At 37.8% G+C, this 22,933-nt stretch overlaps 2 protein-coding genes across 17 annotated transcripts in view; one reads left to right on the top strand and one right to left on the bottom strand.

The window, feature by feature from the left end:
• Window positions 1-22,933, bottom strand: part of ESRP2 (epithelial splicing regulatory protein 2) — a 188,320-nt gene that overhangs the window by 98,728 nt on the left and 66,659 nt on the right. The gene's annotated exons all lie outside the window — the stretch shown is intronic.
• On the top strand, window positions 6-21,400 carry PLA2G15 (phospholipase A2 group XV). Its single transcript, XM_031614943.2, has 6 exons — window positions 6-224; window positions 7,681-7,837; window positions 10,357-10,475; window positions 11,996-12,094; window positions 13,401-13,625; window positions 17,294-21,400. The coding sequence occupies exons 1-6, from the start codon at window positions 89-91 to the stop codon at window positions 17,803-17,805; spliced, it is 1,248 nt and encodes a 415-aa protein (XP_031470803.2). The 5' UTR covers window positions 6-88; the 3' UTR covers window positions 17,806-21,400.

The raw sequence follows: 22,933 nt of genomic DNA, 5'->3' as shown, positions 1-22,933 counted from the left end.
CCGGGCGGCGGGGCCGCACTCCGGCGGCGGCCCCGGCGGAGCGACGGGAGGGGAGCAGAGGCGGCCGCGTGGTTATGCGCTGGGGGCGATGGTGCCGCCGGCCGGCGCTAGGCTTCTCCCGCGCCCGGGAAGGAGCCCCCTCCTCGGCATCCTCCTGCTGCTGCTCTGCTCCGGCGGTGGGTGCGTGCCACGCCGCCGGCCCGCGGGGCCGCCCGTGGTGCTGGGTAAGAGCCGGGCGGGGGGCGGCACGGGGCGGGAGAGGAGCTGAGCCGTGCCGTGCCCGCGTTTGCGCCGCGGGGCGCGGCGGGCTCGGGAGGCGCCGGCTGCCCCGGTCCTGGGGCGCACCGCTCCGGGGGGGTCCGTGGGGGTCCGTGGGGAGCGGCGGCTGCGTGTCACCGCGCTCACTGCGAGCGGCTGAAAACAACGGGCTTGGCTCAGCGTGCTGCGCAGGCAACGAGTGTTACCGGCCTGTGCTGCCGCCCGGGAACACACGGTAGCTCACAGCAAATACGCAGCGCCTACGTATCTCATAGGTCCCACGGAGTTAAATGTCAGCTGCTCTCTGTGTCCATTGATGAGCGTCATAAATAAATCTTAATTGTTTGAACGACTTGTCTGCTGAAGCTGTAGTCCCCAAGCAATCCCACGTACTGGGCAGGTGCATTTGGTGGCACTGATGGTCAGTAGCCATGTTCTGTATGCTCTGTGCTCTCACTGCATGAATAACAGCGATAATAGAGGGGAAAAACAGTAAGAAAATAAGAAAACATTAAGAATGCTGTTAACATTAAGCTCTGTTTGTATACAGTAGTTTAGATTCTGTTGTTGACTCTTACTGCTGCTACAAACTTCTGTCAGGGAAGACTAACTGCTGACCAAGAATTCTTTAAAAGGCACTCTGTGTGTGTGTGCCAAGTGTGCTGTGTGTGAGCTCACAGCTGTAATAGATGGCTGAGCTAGCTGAGAGAAGTAGATTCGGAAGAAGAAATCAGGAGAGGATTTCCTAGGAGGCAGGAATTGAAATGTGAGCAGAAGTTCTGAGTGCTGTCCCTGAAGGCTGGAAGCAATCTTTTATCCCATCTCTCTGCTGCGCAATGCTGGCTTTAGCAATAAGCCCTGGTGCTTACTTTAGTGGCAAGCTTCTTCCTGACAGAGGTGAGAGTGTTTTTGTTGCTGATCCAATATTCAGCTCTAGCTATGAAGGGATCAAAGAAGATTTAGAAGCAATTGGGATAAGGGGATACTGAATATAGCAGCATGAATTTACTACTGATGGATGAATTGTAGGCTTACACATTACTTAAGATTGGGTTTAAAAGCAGTGACTGATCTACGTATTCATAAGAGAAATTCTGGTTAAAGCTGTGTGGCTGAGTACAGATACATCAGTGAGTGAGTGAATTAAAAGAAAACAGATTTTCTTGCTCTTAAGAGTTGAGTTCTTATCACACAGTATATAACTTGCATTTTCTACTCCTCTGTGTCTTAAAATATGCTCTGCTCTGCTGTCTGGTCCTGGCCTGTCCAGAAAGTGAAGATTCAATGTTTCCAAACAGTGTCATTTTTCAGGCTTCTCTGTGTGTTTGGGAGGGTAGGCACTCTTAGGTATTGACCTGCTATAACTTGTTATTGCAAAATGCCATGAAGTTTTTGATGCGTATAAATTAATGTCTTTGTAAAAACAAACAAAAAAACATCTGCACCAGGAGCTTAGCTTCAATTGGACATGACATGGCAAGTGAAGGTCAAGCAAATAAAGGAGGAGAAGGAGTGACTGTCGGTCATGTTTCCATCTTGATTCTAGTTTGCTTTTCATGACCTTTTCTTCACCTTTCCCGTGTCTGTGACATGTTATGTTGAGATAAGCTTTTTAGGAATTACTGTGATGAGGATGGTAGAAAGGTTTAAGAGAAATCATTTTTTAGGAAGGCATTCTAAGTGCTGGCTTAACAGAGGTGTTTGGGAGAGGGGTGAAAAACACACACTGCACTAGGGTACCAGATGCAGAGGAGGCTGAGGTACCTTCAGGCTGCATTATGTGGGCAGTACAGGCCTGAGGTGTTTCTGGAGTCTCTGTGAGGTGGGCATGTGGAGTTGATCCTCTCAATTTATCAGACTGGCATCTAGACTCTCAGCTCTTCATATGCCTTCAGTTTTACGCATGATTTGTAGTAAATGTGGTCTCATGATCTGAGTATTCCCTCTTGGTCTGCTCAGATGTTTTGAACTCCTTTATTCAAAAAAAGGAATTGAGATCTTACTGTACTCTGTGGCAAGTTAGCCATCTGATCTTATGGACTAAAAGAAGGAAGGAATGCTTTTTAAAGGAATGTTGTTAACATAATGATTGTTTCATAAATATTTTAGACCAGTGATGGTCATAAGACCCAGTGTAACTTGTTCTCAACATTTTCCTGTAATGACCCTATGTGCAGCTGCAACCTGTGCTTACTCAAGTAATGGAGAAGGAAGTAGAGCCACAACTTGTAAATATGGGGCACTTATTATATGGGTAGTGTTTTGCTCTCTAGGCAATATAAAAAAACAAAAAACAAATACCTAGCATCTATGAGCCTCTCTAATCCAAAAGCAGATAAGCTGCTTGAATATAACTCTGTAATAATTGGCTGTAGCTTCTAAGATATTAGTTTCTGAATTGCCAACAGGTCTCAGTTATATAGAGCTGTCTAACTAGCTGAAGTGAGCTTCTGTAAAATAGCTAAGCCAAGCTAATATCTCATCAGTGCTCTCCCTACTTTTGTTGTGCGAAGTTAGTGGTCATTTTGTAGAGTCATCTGTCTGCTACAGCACTAGAAAACTAACCTGCTGAGGAAGAAGTGAGCAATTCTGCAGTTGAATTGCCTTAATGGAAAAGGAGCTGGCACATGTGGAGGCATGTGGACAGCAGCAATGCTGTTTGCTTTGGGAAATGCTGTTCTGTGCACCATCAAATGGTGCCTAAGTAGCAGGAGCTAATGTCTGCAGAGCATGCTCGTACATATAAAGGTAGGAAGAACGGGGACCAAAATGATATAAGTAGAAAGCAAAATACTCTTGGGCAATTACTCACTTTCTCTGAGATTTAAATAAAGCGTCAAAGGTTATTTACATGGTAGTGGAATAGAGAATAAACACGATAAAAGTCAAAACCTTACTTCCAGAGTCTTGCCAAAAAGCTTTGTATTCAGGACTAAAACTTAAGCTGATAGTCTTAGAGTCCTTTCCTCAGGTTTTTTAGGGAAGGCAGGGCTACTTAAAATACTGAATTGTTTTCATGCTTTCTCTGACTTTGTATTCTTCCAGGACAATGTGTTCATACTGGGAAATCGGAAAGAAACAAGATAACCTACCTAACACCTTGCTCTATTGACAGTATCGATCTTGAAACAAAAAAAAAAAAAACCACCAAAAAAACACCAATCACTGTACAAGTTCTTTGAGAGACCTGCTTCATGTTTACACACTATTAGAATTAATCTTGTACTCTTCTTATCAGTTCAGTTATATAGTTAACCCACTTGTCTTCTAATAAGAAATTTCTGTATTCTGTGGCTGTTCTCACCTCGTTTTCTCACATAGTATGCAGTGATGGTAGATGGCCTATCTTATGCCTTATCAATTTTGGGGGCTGATAACCTGTCCTTATAAGATCAGCAGTGGATTCACTGAACTCTTTACCTTTTAGAGCTGACTCAACACAATTACTATATCAATGTTCTGATACCTTCTGCAAACAATTTGTTAGGTACTTGGCTAAAGTTTTCTAGAAAGATGCCTAAATGAAGTGTGTTAATAATTGATTTACATGCAAAAGAGGTTTGTCTGAATTCCTGCTGACTGCTAATTGAGGAGTGTGTGTTTGTGTGGTCAGCTGGCTGGATGTCAGCAGTGATTTAACTGTTTATGCCTCATGTGATCTGAGGTATCTAGAAGTATCATGTGAGATCTTGTTTGCTTTCTTGTTCCTAATTTTAAACACAAGCCTTTTCTACAGCACTATGTTGCTGACTCCATAGTCAACTGAGACATTCAACCTAAAGAACAGCAGTCAGTATTTTAAATCAATTTTTAAGGAAATGTAGTTTGGTTTGGAGGAGGGCTAATGTCTAGAACTAAAAACTTGACAGTTATTTGAGGGAAGTTTTAACCTGTGAGAAATACTTGATAGTTGATTTTTTTATCCAAAGGAATTTGCACTTTAGATGAATGCAATAAAAATATACCAGTCAGTGGATTATTTGCTTTACAGACAGTAGACTTGCTACTTTTCAGTTGTTATATTGGTACATCTTAGGTTTTTTTTTTAATTTTCCAGAGCAGTATTCAGTCAAGTTGGTTCCCAGACTGCAATTTGCTTTTTGCTCTCTAATGGGAACTGTCAATCAGTCATTAATTCTTCAGTAGGAGTGTCTGTGTATCCTCAAGCTAATTGTTCTAATTTCTGAATTTGGAGAAGTTGTAGCCTCTTCTAGGCTTTCAAATCTGTAAATATGCTTTCTATAAAGCTTAAACAAAAATGCATTCCAGCAGGAGACTGTAGTATTAGTAGTGCAGTTGAGGCAAATGAAAAAGCAACACAGAAATGAGACTTTGTAACATTAAAGTGAACTGGGTTCATCAATGTATCAGGGTGGGTTCTGTTGGGATTGGTCTTACTGAAAAACAGAATATGGGGAAAACGATCATCAAATCTGATGGAAATGCTCAATGTGAAACTATTTTGTTTCCAAGAGTAGCAGTTCATTAGTTAACACATGCATTTCACAGCTGCAATTTAGGGAAGCAAGAGTACTGTGAGATCTTTTCTTGGGCACTTGATTTTTAACTAGTGATGCTGTATTTTGCAGGATTTCACATGGTAGTTATTTTGTAAATGTCTGCAGGCTTTAAGAAGTAAGAAACTCCTGTAATATTCTTCTAGGAAGACCTAGAAACTGTAGGTATTGGTAGATGTGAGGATGAGGAGGAAAAACTGCTTTGCTCGTGGGAATTTGCTGTGTATGGACTAAAAGCAGAGGAAAATATTCTTTTCTACTGCTTGCAAATTCTATCACAGAAAATTCAAAAAAGTGAGTCCTTGTCCTACAGAATTCATCTTCAGTGTGATCTTTTCTAACTTGTTACTTATCAAAAAGTGATTAAGTAGCTCTCCAGCCAAAATGTAAATCATTAACACTCTTAAGTTGCATGGGGTGAGGACTGAAGATCTTGCATGCTTGTTTACATAATTTGGAAAATCAAAACTTGTACTTTGTTCCCTATAGCTTCATCACAAATCCTTTTTAGCTTGCAGTATATATATTTGAAAATAAGTCGCCACTTGTGAGTTTACACTGATTAGTAGCTTCACTGTCAGTATGAAAACATGAACGTGAAAAAGACATTGTTAATATAATATCTGCTTTATAAACAGACATCATACCTTTACATGACACCTGAACTGAAGTATTATATCTTTGTGCAGGTGGAACTTGTCTCTTAGCTTTTGTTTAGCATTATGTGGAAGTACTACTTCTGTTAACCAACTTCTGTTGTCATCCCTTGAGTTAAAAACTAAGATGCGATGTTTCTCATTTTTTGCACTGATTGCATGAATACAGCCTCTTTCCTTGAAGCTCCAGGAGAAAATGTTAACTAAATTAAACTTGCAGTTAATCTAGAATCACTCCTATAAGTCCAAGGGAGACTCTATGCAGTTTCCTGCTTTCAATGTTCTTGTTTATAGATGCATATTTATGATAATCTTCAGGGTTGGGGGCCTTCCTACTCCAAGCAGGTGTGCTTATGATTTTTTAAATGTTTGGAAACTTCATGTTCTTAAAACTCTAAATAATATTGCAGGTGCTTATCTAAGCTTTTGAAATGTCTTTGCTGGAAGAATTTTATTTTTACTGAAATGAGTATGAAATGAAGTGAGTTCCAAGGTAAAACAATCACCTGTATACTTTGTTTTGCACTGGAACTGAACACAAAATCAACCTGTTTTGTCCTTAGCAGGTCTGCTGCTGAAGCTGGTCAGCCATGAATGATTGATATAAATAGAATTACATTCCGTTCTTCCTGTAATTGAGAGTGCTGATACAGCAGCCAGAAAAGGCACAAGACTGTGGAACAAGCTGTTGCCTTATAGTTCTATAAGCAATAACTAAACAGCTTTTTCTGAGGTTACAAGACTGAACTTCAGTAAACTTCTTCTAGAGTGTGATGCAATGCTATAATCTTCCTTATTATGCTTTCCAGTATATCAGTGTCCTTGAAATATGACCTAAAATAAACTGTGTTCAGCTACTGGAGCTTTTAACATTTCACTTAAGTCTACAGAAATAAAAACACTAAAAACCTAATGAGAAAGTGGGGTAGGAAGTGAAGAAGTCCTGAGGTATATCTTCTGTATGAGGAGCAGCCTGGGTGGCTGAAGTGGGAAGAGTCTGATTGTTACTCTCTGTTTAGCCCCAAGTTCTGTTCTTTTTCAGTTCTGCAGGAAGTAAATCTCTGAAACCATATCTGGCTTTTCAGCTAAATTAGCTGTTCCACTGAAATGTAGCATCTTTCTTAAAGCTCTTGCTTTAAGGGGTATGGGAAACTTAAATTGCTTTTACTCAACTTAGCAAAGCGAGGGGGAAAAGCAACTGTATGGGTGGGCCTGTATCTAAAAACTTCAACAGCATGCATTTGTGCACATGCAAAAAAAAAAAAAAAAGGTGGGGGGGAGGGAGGAGCATCTTAAAAGGTAGGGGGAAGAGAGCTGGGGGAGGGGGGGCGCGGGGCGGGCGGTGGAAACACTAAAGTGCCCATCTCCTGATCCTTCCTACCGCAGAGAAACTTTTCAGTTACTGAAGCATCTTTGTCCTCCTGGTTCTTGAGGGTTGAAAATCATTTAACATAACAAAAAGCAAGAAGCTCCTCTGGAGATAAGAAATGCTCCTAAAACTTTCTCATAAGTTTAGTTTGAATTTGGAAATAAGAATTTCATGTCTGTGTTTTCTGTTTAAAGTAAGAGACAATAAAACTTAAAGGAACCCTGGTATTTATTATATGCTAAATTAAAAACAGTACACTTGAGAGAAGGTGCAAATATAAGACCTTTCCTTCCAAGTACTCTTCCATTTCATCAATAATGCATTAAAAATATACAATATACACTGTTGCATCTAAACTTGAATGTAAGTGATAAATGTTGTATTTGGATTACTATGCTAGCCAAAACTTTGTGTAATCAAAGTGTAATAAGAATTGATAACTTCATGTAACTTTTTGTATCTACTTTGCTTTCACTCTTGTGTCAAATTAATAGCTTATGGCATCTCTTGAAGTACAGAACAACAATCAGTAGTACCCAGAAGAAAAAATATTTCAGAAATACTTTGTTTTAAAATGTAGATAATTCTGGTAAGAGCTAAGATGTTTTTTGTATCTACGCCTTAACCTGACCTGATCTTATACTATCTGTTCTTTGAAGCTGGGAACTATTGATCCAGGGTTATTTTACATAGGGGTTCCTCAGGTCATGCTTCTAAAAACTGAAATATCTTCAGTGGAAAATAAGAATGCAATACTTTCTTAGGTAATATTTTTATCCAGTTACAAAACTATCTCTGAGCACTGCAGTGCTGCATATGAGGACTGCAGTGATGCAGTTTGTTATACTCTTACATTTTAGTGTCTTTTCATATTTTTCAGTTCCGGGGGACTTAGGTAATCAGTTGGAAGCAAAATTAGATAAGCCATCAGTAGTGCACTATCTCTGCTCTAAGAAGACTGACAGTTATTTTACACTGTGGCTGAACTTAGAATTGCTCCTACCTGTCATCATTGACTGTTGGATTGACAATATCAGGTAAGACTGCATCTGTTGCTCTCTGCAGTTTTCTCCTTCCCTTAGACTGACATAGATGGTACGCAGCTTCCACCTTAAAATTTCATATTCAGTGAGAAATGGTTAGGGAGTTCTGCTGGGTAGACTAACAAGCTGAACTGGAGGATGTGGCTTTTGCAACTGTGATAGCTTGCCATCAGTGATGAAAATCAGATTCTTCGTTTCCTCCACCTCCCTCTGCTACCGTTACTATGTGTTGGTTTGGACACTTAGTAGACTTCCGTTGGCTTATTTAAAGCAGAACATTTTCTGCTGGTTTGAGTTACTTAAGTTCTGATGAGGTAAGTGGGAAGGAGGTACAATGGGTAGCTCACAGGAGAGACTGGGGGAATGTGAACTTCTACTTCTCTTGCAGTGATTAGAAAGCAATTTCCATAGGCAGCTGAGATGTGTGGAATCCTTTAATTGCAGTTTAGAAGTCTTTCCTTAATTATTTTGTTATACAGATTGTCTAATTAAAAGCTTCTGGACTATTTTATTGTAAAAATTCTGAACGTATTTAAGACAACAAGAAATGTTTAGCCTGTGCAATTGAAAAACACTGCACCAGCATGTTGTTCTTTTGTTTGAATCTACTGAGCTTGGTGGTAGTTCAATTTTAACTTATCTTTACAGACTTCCACAGTTTTTAATAATGTGGTTATGGGTTTGACAAACTCAGCACACAAGGCACTGACATGAGACTGAAGTCCTAAATCCCTTTCTTTTTTGAGGGGGGGCGATAATGAAAATCACAGTGTAGCAACTATCAATTAAAAAAACTCTCTCAATGATGAAATTAAATTGCTATAAGCTTCTGTAGTATGGAAAGACAGTGTAGCAGTGCCTCCTCAAAAACAGTGTTTTGTTCCTCCTGGTTAGATCAAATCCCCTGCAACTCTTTTCTGGTTTATAGACAACCATATTAAGCATTCAAGGAAAGCAGAATGTGAAAAACAGAAATACTTCCAAGAGTAGTGCATGAACACATTCAAGAATGCAGCAATGTGAATGTGTTTCAACAAAGCTGGAAACTCAGGAGTCAAAGCATGTCTCTGCCTGTGGCTAGAACTGATAAATGAGTACTTGCTGGAGGTTCCAGGTTGCATGCACTGCAGTATTAACGATGACATGAAAGGATGCATTTCTTTTATAAAGCCATATAGCGTAAATTGATCTAGAGGCTGCTTTTCCCCCTTAGTCTGTGTGTTTTGACACGTATGCAAATAATATTTTTGCAATAAGCAATTGTTTTTCTGGAATGGGAGGAAGGTAGTTTTATTTTTATTCTAAAAATAATCTCACGTTACTCATTTTCCAATTTCAACTTTGTGTGGCTTCAAAGTAATTTTTGATCCTAGCTTTTTCTGAGTAATGCTATGTCTTGAGCAAATCTCTGCCTGTAGCTTTCTGAGTACCATGAACATATGGACCCAATATATTTTCTAATATAAATAGAATGCCAGAGGGATTCTATTCATCTAGTTTCTTGGCTGAAAATATTTTAGATTATCCATGTTCCTTCTGTTAAAGGTAACATCTTGTAGCTTTCATAACTAGCTTTCATCACATGACTCTGCATGTAGAAAACTATGTTGCTAATTAGTAGCGGCTTAGTGCTTTCTGTTGAAAGACTGAACAGATTGATCAAATAAAATAACCAAGGGCAGGGAGGAGGAAAATGGGGGAAGAATGGTAATTAAAGATCTTCAAATTTGCGGGCTGCTGTAAAATAGATCTTAAGTTTTAAATTCCATTTCTCACAGCCTGCAGTTTGTGGGGAGGAAGAGTATGTAATAACCTCTGCTTTACTCTGTGTCTGTGTGTGTGATAATTTGAGTATCATTTCAGGTTGTAAGACCTCCATGTGGGGATAAAAGCCAGTGCTCAGGAACTGCAGTTGCATTGATAAGGCATTAAAACAACCAAGCAAAATGCCCCAGACCCTCCATGAACTTCCTACTTCAAGAGGATTTTTAAAGTACCTACAGCACACTCCACACCTCTGCTTCCTGAGATACTAGTTGTTACTAGTCAAGAAATTTCAAGGGCAGACACAGTTTAAATAGACAGAAGTGTCTATTTAAACATAAATGAATTATTTAAGTAGGGGACTTTGTCTACTACCTGACTTTTTAGAGGTGTGTTTTCTACTGCCTCGCCTCCATTTTTACATTCTTAACAACTTTCTCCATTCTGTGGTTTGATGCACAGTGAAATAGTATAGAACTACACTAAGTAGCTTGTACTGTTCTAAAACTGAAGTCCAGTCATAATGCTATATGCCCTGTTTTACAAGGAAGATAAGTCTTCAGCATGCAAGGCATAAAACCTTAAAATAGTTGTTTAGACTGCTTAGCCATTAGACTACTCTGTTTTCTTTTACTTCTTGGTAATAGCACTTAAAGCTTTTGTTACTGCACTCAGAATGTAAGGCCCAACACAGCTAAAAGCTATCATATGATAATATGATGTTTCATGGTTTGTCTCTTCTCCTGTAGGCTGGTATATAATAGAACAAGCAAAGTAACAGAACCACCAGATGGAGTGGATATCAGAGTCCCAGGTTTTGGGCAGACATTTTCCTTGGAATTCCTTGATCCGAGTAAAAGGAGCGTTGGTATGTAGAAGCTGTGTCTGAAATCTTTGTCGCTTGTAGGATTTTATGGTATGTCCTTAAATTTGAAATAACTTTTCTGTAGCTTGTTGCATAGTTTTGTTTGTAAGTAGCAATAGTTTTTTTTTTTGGTAGAAGAGTAGCATGTGGCTCACTTTGCTTTTCAGTGTTTTTATTATATGTCATTTTGTCTCTTAGTCTCTCCTAAATTGAGACAGGAAAACTGCTCAGTCTTGTGTGAGATTGAAGGCCTCTGGATGAAACTTGAAGGGCATCTTGAAGATGCTCCAGAAAATGAGATGGATGGAGTAAAAAGTCCTATGACTTAAGCTTGACAAGCAAAATACCAAAGACTAACACTGTTTCTGCTTAGTTTTGAGCAGTGTTATTTGATGTCAAGTATGAGTTGAAGGATTTGGGTGGAAATAGGATCTTAGAATGGCTTGGCTTGGAAAGGACTTTAAGGAAAATCTAGTTCCAACCGCTCATCTCTTGTTGATGTCAGAATATTTACATAGTTAAATTTGTGCTGAAAAATATTTCTGCATTATTTTGTTTGTAGGCTTTTTAGTGTTGCTTTTGCAGAAGTCATCTTCCAGAAAATGCTGGTAACCTTGCCAGGAATTGTTAGCTGTGGCTGATGCAATTTAATAGCCAGCTATGTGCTGAGCTTCACTATAGAATGGGCCCTCTTGCACTGCATGTATCTTTTCCTTAGAAACAACCTTTAAAAGGCCACTACTGTGTTTTGTGACCTGCACTTGATAATTCTTATAAGAACAGGGTCATATTTCAAACTTGCTTCTGTTTGTGTCAGGGACTATATAAGTAATCAAGACTAACAAATGAGGCATTATTCAAAATGTTAAGATGGCTGTGATAATCATCAAGATGTTTTGATGCTTCACTTCTTATGTGTTACTAGATGCATTTTAATTGTGGTAATACTTCCATGTGTTTCAAAACCTGTAATATGTAACATTGTAACAGATTCTTGCAGTCAGTCTGCAAGTTTTTCCTTTCTTTGCTACAGAAGCCTGCCATCTCGTCCATCAGAACTGATGGCTAGAAAAAGGATTTTGAGGGGTTCCAGAATTTTGCCTTTGGTATACTTTGAGCTTTTGTTGCTTAATTCATTTGAATGTTGGCAAAATCAGGGATAATCTTTACAAATATATTATGTACCATAACTGAAATTCATCTGCAATCAATAAAAGCTATGACTCTATGGTAGTTATTTTAAACAGTTCAATGGTCAGACATAGAAGGGATAAGTTTTATTCTCAGTAATGCTGTTTGACAAGTTTTGTTGTGGATTAATAGGTCAGCAGTTAAGAAGCTTTAATAACTTTGGTAGGTAGTCAGCATAACTCATTTTGCTTAATATGCAGAATCCTAGATTGTCAGATTCATAAGATTAGGACTTCAATATCTGTATATATGGAATCAGATGTAATGCATCCAGGCCTCCTTTCATAGCACTAATATTTCACTGTTATGTTTCTTTTATCTGATTTCTCCAGGCAGTTACTTCTATATGCTGGTACAGAGTTTAGTAGACTGGGGCTACAAACGTGATGAAGATGTAAGAGGAGCACCTTATGACTGGCGAAAGGCACCAAGTAAATAATGTCTTATTTGAACAAAATTTTCTTGACACTTCCAGTAAGCAGAGAGTTTTGGGTCTCTTCCCCCCCATTCCAGCTATACAATTTTATTAAAACATCAATTCTTAGTTTGCTCTTGAGGACTGGGTATCCCTAGACCCACATAAAAGCTTTGTGGTATGATTTTTTTTTTTTGCTTAAAGAATTCGCTACTTAAGATTTGCTTAAAAAACCCAAACCAGTAAAGACTATAAAATTCCTTAAGAACACCTGCCACATACCTCACTGTGCATCAGTAGCACAATCTCTAACCATAGCATGTACCAGTTCTGCAGACTGAACTTCAGTAAGACCATAATTTTTCTGGTTCTAATGTCACACCAAATCTAACAATTACTGTGATTACATCCTGAGGAATAAATTAATTTGTCCTCAAAAATGAGGAATGTTTTCTACATTTTTTTCTAAACTTATCTTTATACAAGTATTAGAACTCTGTATTCTTCATCTCATTCTATTCCACAGGAGCACAAGTGATTTGTAGACTCTTCATACAGCTTGTGAGCTTGTACTGAAGAAATAATATATCTATTAATGACAATATTCTAGTATCAAGTTTGCCTTGGCCCACAAAAATCAAGCATGTAGTCTTGGCATCCAGGAACACTGCTTGAAGAAAATCAATAATGCTGACTTTTGCTATTGATGTGACTACTTCAAAGTTATATTGCAGTTCTTACATCGAATTGGTATCTTATTACAGGGCTACAGAAATGCATTTTATTGATTTTTTTTTTTTCTTTATTCTTTACTTTTAAAGCTCATTTAATTATATGTAATAGAGATGAAGTATATTGTGCCAGCAGGAATCTGCTGGAATTCTCACTTAGAGTTAACCTTGCCTATAGAAATTGTCTAACATAAGCTGGTAACTAGTTTATGTACCCTTTATAAGATCTAGTAAGTTTTATTTCCATCAACTCAGAAGTCTTTCTGGACTTGTCAACTTCTAGAGAATATGGATGGATTTTTGTGGGAGAATATTAGCATTCCATCAGCGTGGATATTTCTGAGAAAAATTTGAGCTTAAATTTATTTTTAAAAGTGGGAGAAATTGAGTATCTTTTTCAAATATACTTGTTTCAGGGAAGTAGGAAACAAATGAGGTTTTAAAGACTCACCCTTTCATAAACTGATGTAAAGAAGCATTGTTGTTTTTTTTTTTTTTGAATCTTCAGAATATAACCTTGTAAATAATTGTGCTGAAGGACAACGTCGACCATTAGTGATTATAACCATGTAATGTGTATTTTCCATTTAGATGAGAATGAAGATTATTTTGTGGCTCTTCGCAAGATGATAGAGTTGATGTATGAGCAGTATGGAAGTCCTGTTGTCTTAATTGCCCACAGTATGGGTAATATGTATACCCTGTACTTCCTCAATCATCAGACTCAGGAATGGAAAGACAAATACATAAAAGACTACGTGTCCTTAGGTGCTCCATGGGGAGGAGTGGCCAAAACTCTCCGTGTGCTGGCTTCAGGTATGTAATGTGAGGGTTTGCAATGTATTTTCTTAATAGTGCAAGAGACTAAATATGGATGATACTAAAAATGGAGGATGAAAGTTGAAGATAATATGAAGTTAAAAATAGTATTCTTTAAGTGATCGTACCTTAAGGTTTCAAGCCCTTTAACCTGACTGTCTGTCTTGGACAAGAATGGAATTGGACAAAGCCTTAACATTCTATAATGATGAGCTGTGTGCTTCCTCTTGATCTCTCCTAACTTCTTTACAGCAGATGACACAAGCTGCTGTTTGGCCTGGTGCCTTCTATTTCTGTCACTTCTGCCTTCAGCATGATTGTTTTCTGTTCAGTATTGCTGAGCCAACACAAACAGCAGATCATTCAATAGTTCCCTTTGACTAAATATCACACAGCTGCTGAACATAAAGGGAAACTTGTAGATTCAATGATGAAGTGGTATACTGCCCACAGCACAGATGCTTGCTGAAGTTCAAGGTTTGCAGAAGAAGGAAATGTATCTGAGATCTCATATTTAGAATGCTGGATATGCCTTTGACTTTAATAGGGAAAAGTATGTTCTGCTCTAATAACAGAAACTTGCTTACCACATAACGTAAATCGTGTAATACCGTAATTACTTCATGGCAAAACAGTATGTTTTGTGCTTTGACACTTAAATCGTGTTGTCTGATTTGATTTGCTTTTGATTTATTAGCTTTGGTTATCAGTCTTCCTTCCCAAATAAAGCTGAAATCAGGAACTGGACTTCATCAAAATGCAGAGCGCGTGGCAGTTGCCAGCCATGCATGGACAGATCAAAAGAATGCTTTGCTTAGCAAAGGAATTTGATTCTGAATAGGAGTGCACAACTCAGTTAATGCAAAACCCAAAAACTTAAACTGGGTGTTTGTACAGACTTGCACATTAATTCAATTGCAGTGGCACTGTAAAAATTAGTTTACCTTTTCTGTAGCATACAGACTTGTCAGATGAAGCCTGTGGGAAATGGCAGGAAGTAAGCAATATTAAAATCACCTTAATAAAACTCCAAAAGACTACACAAAATTCCAGTCTGATTTCTTTTGGATTTAATTTTTGTGCCTCATATTTTATCCATTATGAGTTTCATCCAAGGTGGCAAGCTATGCAAATATGTAACGAATAGTTAGATTTTTGGCTAAAATGTAATCTCTTAATCTGCATGTCTGTGGTATTACTCCAGATTCTGGAGCAGAAAGTTAAGAATGATATAGGAAACTGAAGTGGGAAGAATATTTTTAGGCTAGTTATGTCTCTTAAATATCCATAGGTAAAAAAAATCACCATAGGTGTTAATGTTTGGATGACGGTAGTCTAGTTATAGCTTGTGAAATTATAAGGATGCTAGTGCATAGAGGAGTTGTTACTTGAGCAAAAACTACTGCACTGCTAGAAAGACAAGGCAAGTTTTCAGTATGTTCTCCCTGCTCCTATTCTCCTATTCCTGCTTATAGTATATAAATGAGCAGGAGCTTGTTAAAGCTGCAGTTTTTGTTAAAGTGGCAAGGAGGTAGAATTCTCTGGATCTTGTTTTGTTTACTGCTACATACTCAAGTGCTCCGCAGGATCAGAGCTTATAACAATTCTATTGCTAATAGGAAGGTCATTCTTTCCACTCCCTGGAAAACACATACGCAGAGTTCAATGATGCCAGCTTGGGATGCTAACAGTGTTTTTTCTTTAGACCTATTTCATACACTACAATGTCAGTGCCTGCTGACTGAAGTGTGATATTGACCTCAGTTCTTCTGCACTTCAGGAGAAAAGTATAGGACTTAAGCACTGATGAGCTGTTCAGAAAGAAAAGGCTGGAAAAGAGTCAGGTTTTGTACTTGTTCTACAGGAATCAAACTTGCTGCAGATTTCCTACTTTTTTTTTTAGAACATGTTTTTTTTTGATGAAAACATGCAAATAGTGTTTGCTAACTTTGAGTGTGCACAGTTAAATATTTATACTGCACAGGAATGTGAAACAAACTTAAGAAGTTTTTCCTTTTTGCTGTGCTCTTGAATTTCATCTTTAGCCATTTGACAGGCTAAAGTCTCCACGTAGTCCTTCTAAAAATGGTAGTGAAGACTAAACTGTACTTCAGGTCTTGATGAACCAATACTGCCACCTTATGGAGTTGAAAAATACATACTTTGGTGCTATTTCAGCAATGGTGGTTTTGGTTTTAAGACTTTTTGAGTTTTTGTAGTATAGTTGATTTGAATTACTACCTTTTGCAACGCCCTGGACCTAATAATGAAATCTGATTCAATTTCAGCTGGCAAATGAATTGAAGAGTACCAGCAATTGTGATTATGGAGAATAAATCTGATAAGCCAGTCATCATGAACAACTGTCAGTCCTAAGTAATTCCATAATCACTATATATGCTATGTATTAAATGGCTTTGTCTTTTATGGAGAAAGACAAGAGGAATAGTTAATTTATATCCAAGTTCCTTCATATTTTATAACTTATTCTCTAACTGCCAAGGAAAGGAAAATGCACAGTCTTCATATCTACAGAATATCTTGTTCTTAATTTTTTGGTCAAACAGTTATGTATTAAGTCTAAACTGTCTAAAATTGTTCAAATTTGTTTGTGGTATATGGTAACATAGACACATATTTTTCATAAAGTTTAGCTCTCTAGAGTTAGATTTTTTAAATGAGAGTCTTAATTAAAAGTCTTAAAGCTTGACCAGGTGAAAACTTTTCTCAAATATAGTAGTTACTAACTGGGCTTTGAAGAACTGTTGTTTTCCAAGTGAAGATAAAGTTCAGATAACCAGAGTTGCTAGAAAACAGTGGTACAATATTATAGAAAACCTATATTCTGAGAAATACAAGTGTTTCAGCAGTCTTGAAATGCTGACTGGAATGGATGCTGCTATCAGTGGTATCCCATGGTCTCTCCCAGATGCTAAGAAGTATCAACTCATTGACTCCATGTAGGCAAAGAGACTGAGTTAGTTGTAGAACACAATTCTTACTCAATAGTAGAAAGCAGAGACAGTAATTCTTGCTTTAAATACTTAAGAATCTCCTGTTTTCCTTCAACTGTAGGTGTGTCCTGGTAGATCTCTTTACAGAGGGAGTACGTGTTAAAATGCTCTGCACCAAGTGGTAGGAAAAAAAATTACTGTATGGTAAATAGCTATTCTGAATGAAATACTACTTTGAATGTGCAAACCTAAAAATGTTCAGCCTGCAAGACCTCTTCAGGAGTTAGTACATGTCTAAGAATAGTAACATTTCTTTTCTTTCAGCAAAACTATGGTCTAGGTACAGAATCGTTATAAAACAATAACATTTAAAATAAAACTTGCAAATGCTGGAATTTGTAAGAAATGCTGATTCCTTACTTGACTAATGCAGGAAGTATTTTGTCCTTTCTAAATGGGTCTATTAGAATGGAAGCAATACTCCTACTTTGTCTGTCAGGCATTCATCCACTAAGTTTTCTGTAAATTTATAAGTTATCAGAAATTACTCTGCAGCTATTGATCACTAAGGTGGTCATAAATGAGGAACTTCTCAAACTTTCACTGTAAGCAAAAAGAATAATTACTCATGTTGTCACTGAGTGGTACTAATTGCTTGTGGTCACAAGATCCATGCATTGTTTTGTGTATAATAATTCTTCCTTTTTTAAGGTGACAACAATAGAATACCAGTCATCAGTTCACTCAAGATACGAGACCAGCAGAGATCAGCTGTTTCCACAAGTTGGATGCTCCCCTACAACTACACGTGGCCTCCAGATAAGGTCTTTGTAAGCACACCTACAGCTAACTACACCCTACGAGACTACAGAAAATTCTACAGGGACATTGACTTTGAAGATGGCTGGCTCATGAGACAAGACACTGAACCTTTGGTCTACCAGATGATACCACCTGGTGTACGCATACACTGTCTTTATGGTACTGGTGTGGAAACACCGGACTCCTTCCATTATGAAAGCTTTCCTGACAAAGAGCCCAAGATTATTTACAGTGATGGGGATGGTACAGTGAACTTACAGAGTGCCTTGCAATGTCAAAAATGGGTGGACATGCAGAAACAGGAAGTGGTGGTATTTGAGCTTTCAGGAAATGAACACATTCAAATGCTATCCAATGATACTACTATTTCATATGTGAAAAAGCTGCTTTTTAATTTGTGATATGTTGTGTTGACAGTTTTCCTCACCTGTGATGCCTTCCCTTAAGTATGGGAGAATGCCTTTTGATCTGTTGATACTTAGATATTTGAATTATTTATTTTGTTTTTTTTAAACTATGTTCAAGGATTTGGTTCATGTCCTAAACAGTTGTTTGTCTCTGATTTGTGTTCATGAAGTTTTGTAGTATTTTCATATTCTGAAAACTTGGTCAAATATGCGTTTTGTTGCCTCCACTGTTGTCCAGTATTCATACAGACTTTCATTTGGAGACTGTGCAGCCCCGTGCCCATACTTTATAAATTTCTTTGTGATCTTTGAAGGGTTTGGAGTGGGAGGGCTGGGAAGCATTACAATTTCACTCCCCAAATTGTTAATATCTTTCCCTTGTTTTATGGAAGTCCATACAAATTCTTCCCAAAGGGTCTTGTGTATTCTGATCCCACAGCCAATTAACTTAGTTTGTAAATGTATGTATCTACTAGGTAATATGGGTGTGAGGTCTGTTTGGTACTGTACTATCTTTTTGTCATATCCACCCTTGCTTTTGTTGCTTTTGTTATGGTTTTTAGGGGGGGGAACAATGATGTCTGAATTATTTTAAGCTTATTTTAGGTACCTTATAGCTTAAAAAAAGCAAAAAAGGCTTGCTTGTTGACCTTGAAAGCCTGATGACTTAAAGTCTGGAGCCTAAGGGATTTTCACACTGTTTTATTTTCCATGAGGGGAAGCAGCTGAACTGTGGTTAATGCTTTGCTGTGTGGAGCAGCACATAAATTAAAGCTAATAGAATTGAATACTGGCAAACAGTGCATACAGTGCAGGACTGCAATTCTGGGTGGAAAATGATCATCTGTAGTAGAAATGGATGGTGAGTATTCATGAAAAATGAAGTGACCTTCCTGAACTGGGGCAGGGAGTGGAAACCAGTGTAATTCAGTATGAAATATAAACCTCATTCTCAGTCAAATTAACCTCTAATTCAATTACTGGCCAAGTAGTGATTGCATTTTCAGGAAGTTGAGATTTACTGTTCCTTAAATGTGTAGATAATCAAACATGTAAGTGTTAAATTCCTACAGTACTGTTTTTAATGTTTAGAAAGATATTTTCCAGCTTTGGACTCTACAGAAGTAATAGCCTAAGGGCCATAGCATGTACAACTGTGGGAGAAATAATTTCACTGAAAGATTCTCTTTTGCTTGCTTCAAAACTAGTCACATAGTTAGATTGCACTTCTTCAGAAAAGAACTTTCAATGCTTTCAAAATGCTAGGTCCTCCAGGAAAAAATGGCTTTATTTCAGAAACTGATCAGAAATATTGAGAATTCATTACTTAAGGAACCAAAGTTCTTGGAAAGGTAAAACTAACTATTTTGGTAAAATCCTTGCTGCCATCACACGTTAAGACTAAGGTACTTTTAAATGACAGGTTTGAACTCCTATTGTAAAATGCAAATACTTTGGCCTAGGAGTTAGCCTTAAAGCTTTAAATTGTAATTCAGAAATCATTCATAAAGCTAAAAAAAAAAAAAAATCAAGCTGGAGTCCTAGATAAGCTAAGTATCTTCCTAGGTTTGTAATTGCTTATTTAGCTTTGCTTTCTCCCTGCATCTTGTAACTGAGGATGAAGATGCATTTTCCTGATGTTTAAAAAGGAATTGTTTGTCATGTCATCAGTTGCCCAGTTCAGCACCTATATTGTCTACACTTTCCTAGAGAATAATTGTGCTGTCCCAAGCCACTTGTAACTGGTTACTGCTGAAATGAAGAGGGTTGCAGGGAAAGCACACAAGTCCTTTAGTCAAGTGTTCCATGATGTGCAGGGCTGTTAGCTGTGTGTTCCAAGACTGCTCACAGACAAAGCTCTTCCTGTGGTCTGACTCTGTTTTTGAATAAATTGCTACACTACTGGCTTGACAGAAAGAAATTACTGACAACAGTCTTTCAGTAATCTTTCTTGCTGAAAGAGAATGCCTGTCAATAAGCACTCAAATGAGTAGAGCTGAAAGCTTAGCTGGGGGCCACCAACATGGGCATAAAGGGCTGAAAGATGAGAGGAGCATAACTGTTTGCTTATTAACCAGATCAGGAGAAATGTACCTAAGCTTCATTTAGATTCTTACTATATTAGTCAGTTGCATTCTCAGTCTCAGACAATGAGTTTAGCTTGAAGATCCAAAACGGGTCATTCCAAAAGAGTCTTTTTAAAACTTTAATATTTTTGGGGAGCACAGAAAGAAACATTCTTTTCTAATTTTGGGAATCTTGTGCTGATCAGGTAACTGTATCTTTTTACCTGAAGGCTTGTGAACAATTAATCCAAATTTATCCTTTATACCTGTCCATGAGGAGATAAGTCTGATAGTATGTTTATTTAAACTTGTCATCCTGTTACAAGAAGTTTTTTTAAGTCTTGGTTTTGTCTTTTATTGTTTGTTACTATAAAACTATGTTGTCTGAGCATGTGCATATGTGTTAGTGCAAACCAGTGTTTCTGGTGAGAGTCTGACCTGATAATTCCACAGACTATAGTTCTGTTTTACATCTACAACTTGAGATTTTTTCTACTAGACCATCTTCAGCCTCTTCATTTTCAATTTCTTGCATATTAGGATGTAGCTCTCCTTGTAAAGGGAATGCAGCAAGTAAGTTACATTATTCAGGCTGCTGAAACTGAACCACTCTACTCCTTTGAGAAGTGCTTACCAGGTAACTGAGGCATTCCTCTAAAAGGCAAGAGTATTTAGTATTACTTTACAGACCTGCCAGAGCCATATGTGCTTAAGCATTATAGACTTGTGCGGGATTAGTGTTCTGATGCATTATATCTTTAAGGAAAGAGGGACATGCACCAATTACTCACAAGGAGTAACGTGGCTGCTTTGCCATGATGCACAGTTGACATCTCAGAACTTACTGACATGTTTTTGTACTTTTTGTACCTAACACATGTGGATCATATCTCTTTCCATAACTTTCTCTTGGTTTTATTCTTCCAGAATGTTTTTAGAAACCAAAATTAGTCTTGAGGACCAAATGTTTCACTTCAAGTAAATGTACAGAAAACGCTGAAGGAGCTTTTATCCTAATACTTCTGAAGAGGCTCAGAGTCACTATGTGATTCTGTTTAAAAACAGAATGCTTCAATAACTAGCAATAATTGCAAAGGACTTGCAGACCAAAGGAAGGAATGTTCGGCATTAAGGTAGTTCTTGGAACACAGTGTGTTCAAGGCCCTCTTAAATTCAGGGAATGTTTGGCAAAGACTTTGCTGCTCTACATTTAACAGTATTTTGTATGAAACATATATTCTGAGACTTAGCATTTTATATGCCCTTTTTGTGTATGGATGTGGTCAATAGATTTTGAATATTTTACTGTCATACTTTGATAACATAATAAAGTTGATCTAACAGAACTTGCTATGTTGTAAATGGTGTCTTGCCCCTCATATGCAATGGCAGCTTAGGAATCCCTGGGTAAGAAAACTGAGGTCTCTTTTTTTTCTCACACTTGATTCTTGGTTCATTACTCAAATGAATCTACTGTCTTTAGATGTAATTCCCTTTCCCTGCACTACACTAGAAACTCTCCTGTTCATGAAGCTATGAGGCGAGATTACTCAATTCATTTTTTACTTTCTTTGTTGATTGTTTTGTATGCAGAAAGTATTCTCAGAATGCTCCATGCTTGTACAGGTAATCATTTTGATAATCATTTTGAAGTTGGAATATTTAATTCCTGATTCAATGTTCTTCAGGCAAAAGTGAACTGCAATATGAGCTGAGGAGATCAAAGATTCATATACAATATTTTATTCAAAATACTGTTGTTCAGATTGCCTTAATTCCTTGCTAGTGTTAAGGATGCTTTGCTTTTGTACCTAAACAATCTCCCAATACTGCCATCCCTTCCTGTTCATGGAATTGGTGACCACTAATTCTGTGTGAAATAATCTGACAAGGCCCATTCATTTTAGGCTTTGGGGTTAATTTTCAAACAGTTGAATTTCTTCTCCCGGGGCCAGCAGATGTGGAAGCAAGAAACAAACAGTGCTATCATACCAGTACTTCGAGAACTTCTGCAGATCGTGGTTAGTGTTACCAGTTCAAGCCCATCTTACCACTTAAAGTACTGTTTGCACCTTGTGAGCACTTAAAGGTGTTTGATGAAGATGAGTGCTGCTCTCAGCTATGTGCTCAGAATGTAATCTTTATTTTTAGAACAATCTGAGTACTGGAGTAAATTTTTAAATTTAGTTTTTAACCCAAGAATACATGGCATATTACAGGTACTTGTGTTATGCTTTGAGCAGATTTTGACCATCAGTTTTACTTTTCCTGCCATCTGTTCATCAAGGCTACACTAACTCAGTGTTTGCACTGTTCTTCAGAACACATTAGTATACTTGAATGTTCAAAAATCACAAATTCCTCAACTCTTCCAATTGTATGAAGTTATGAAGCTTGCTTGCAAAGACTATCATTTTCTTTTATTGCAAATGCATTCCTAGGGGGTAATGGCTTTTGAGGAGTTTGTGTTTGTTCATTTAAGGCTTTTGTTTTACTGTAACGGCTTAGAATGGATTTTAGTTTGGGAGGAAGGAATTATCACTCAGTGACAGCATGATTGTGAGGCTGTATGCTTCATCAGATTCCTGTGGAAATTTTTAGAGAACATACTTCAATTCTGTGTGGAAATAACTGGGATTAGAATTCAGACATCAGCAGCAGTATCTAGAATTGCAGCATCTGATGCTTGTATTAAAATTGTGTGCAAGGACTCTTATGCCATAAAAATCAGTGTTAATTTCTCTTCTGGGAGTGAATAACAAGATTTCAAGTACGCTTCTGTCAAGACGAACAGAATGCTGTCTTTAGTAAATTTTTGCTCTGGTTTTGTGGCTTAAGTATAGCCTCTAGAGGGAGCAGTATCTCCACAAATGTTTACTGGAGCATCCTGGCAATCAGTGGCGAAGCTTGGTTGTGCTGAAATTTTTCACTTAATTTGTAGTCACTGACTCATACCTTACAGCATTTCTGGGTGGACAGAATTACTGACCACACTGTAATTGACATATATAACTAAAAATGTCACTTTATGTGAGTAAAGTATCTGTAATCATCAA

The sequence above is a fragment of the Phasianus colchicus genome, chromosome 13 (assembly GCF_987193195.1).
Source record: "Phasianus colchicus chromosome 13, bPhaCol1.hap1.1, whole genome shotgun sequence".
In the NCBI taxonomy this organism is placed as follows: domain Eukaryota; kingdom Metazoa; phylum Chordata; class Aves; order Galliformes; family Phasianidae; genus Phasianus; species Phasianus colchicus.
Note: the sequence above shows the minus strand (reverse complement) of the source record. Positions and strands in the feature narration are given on the sequence as shown.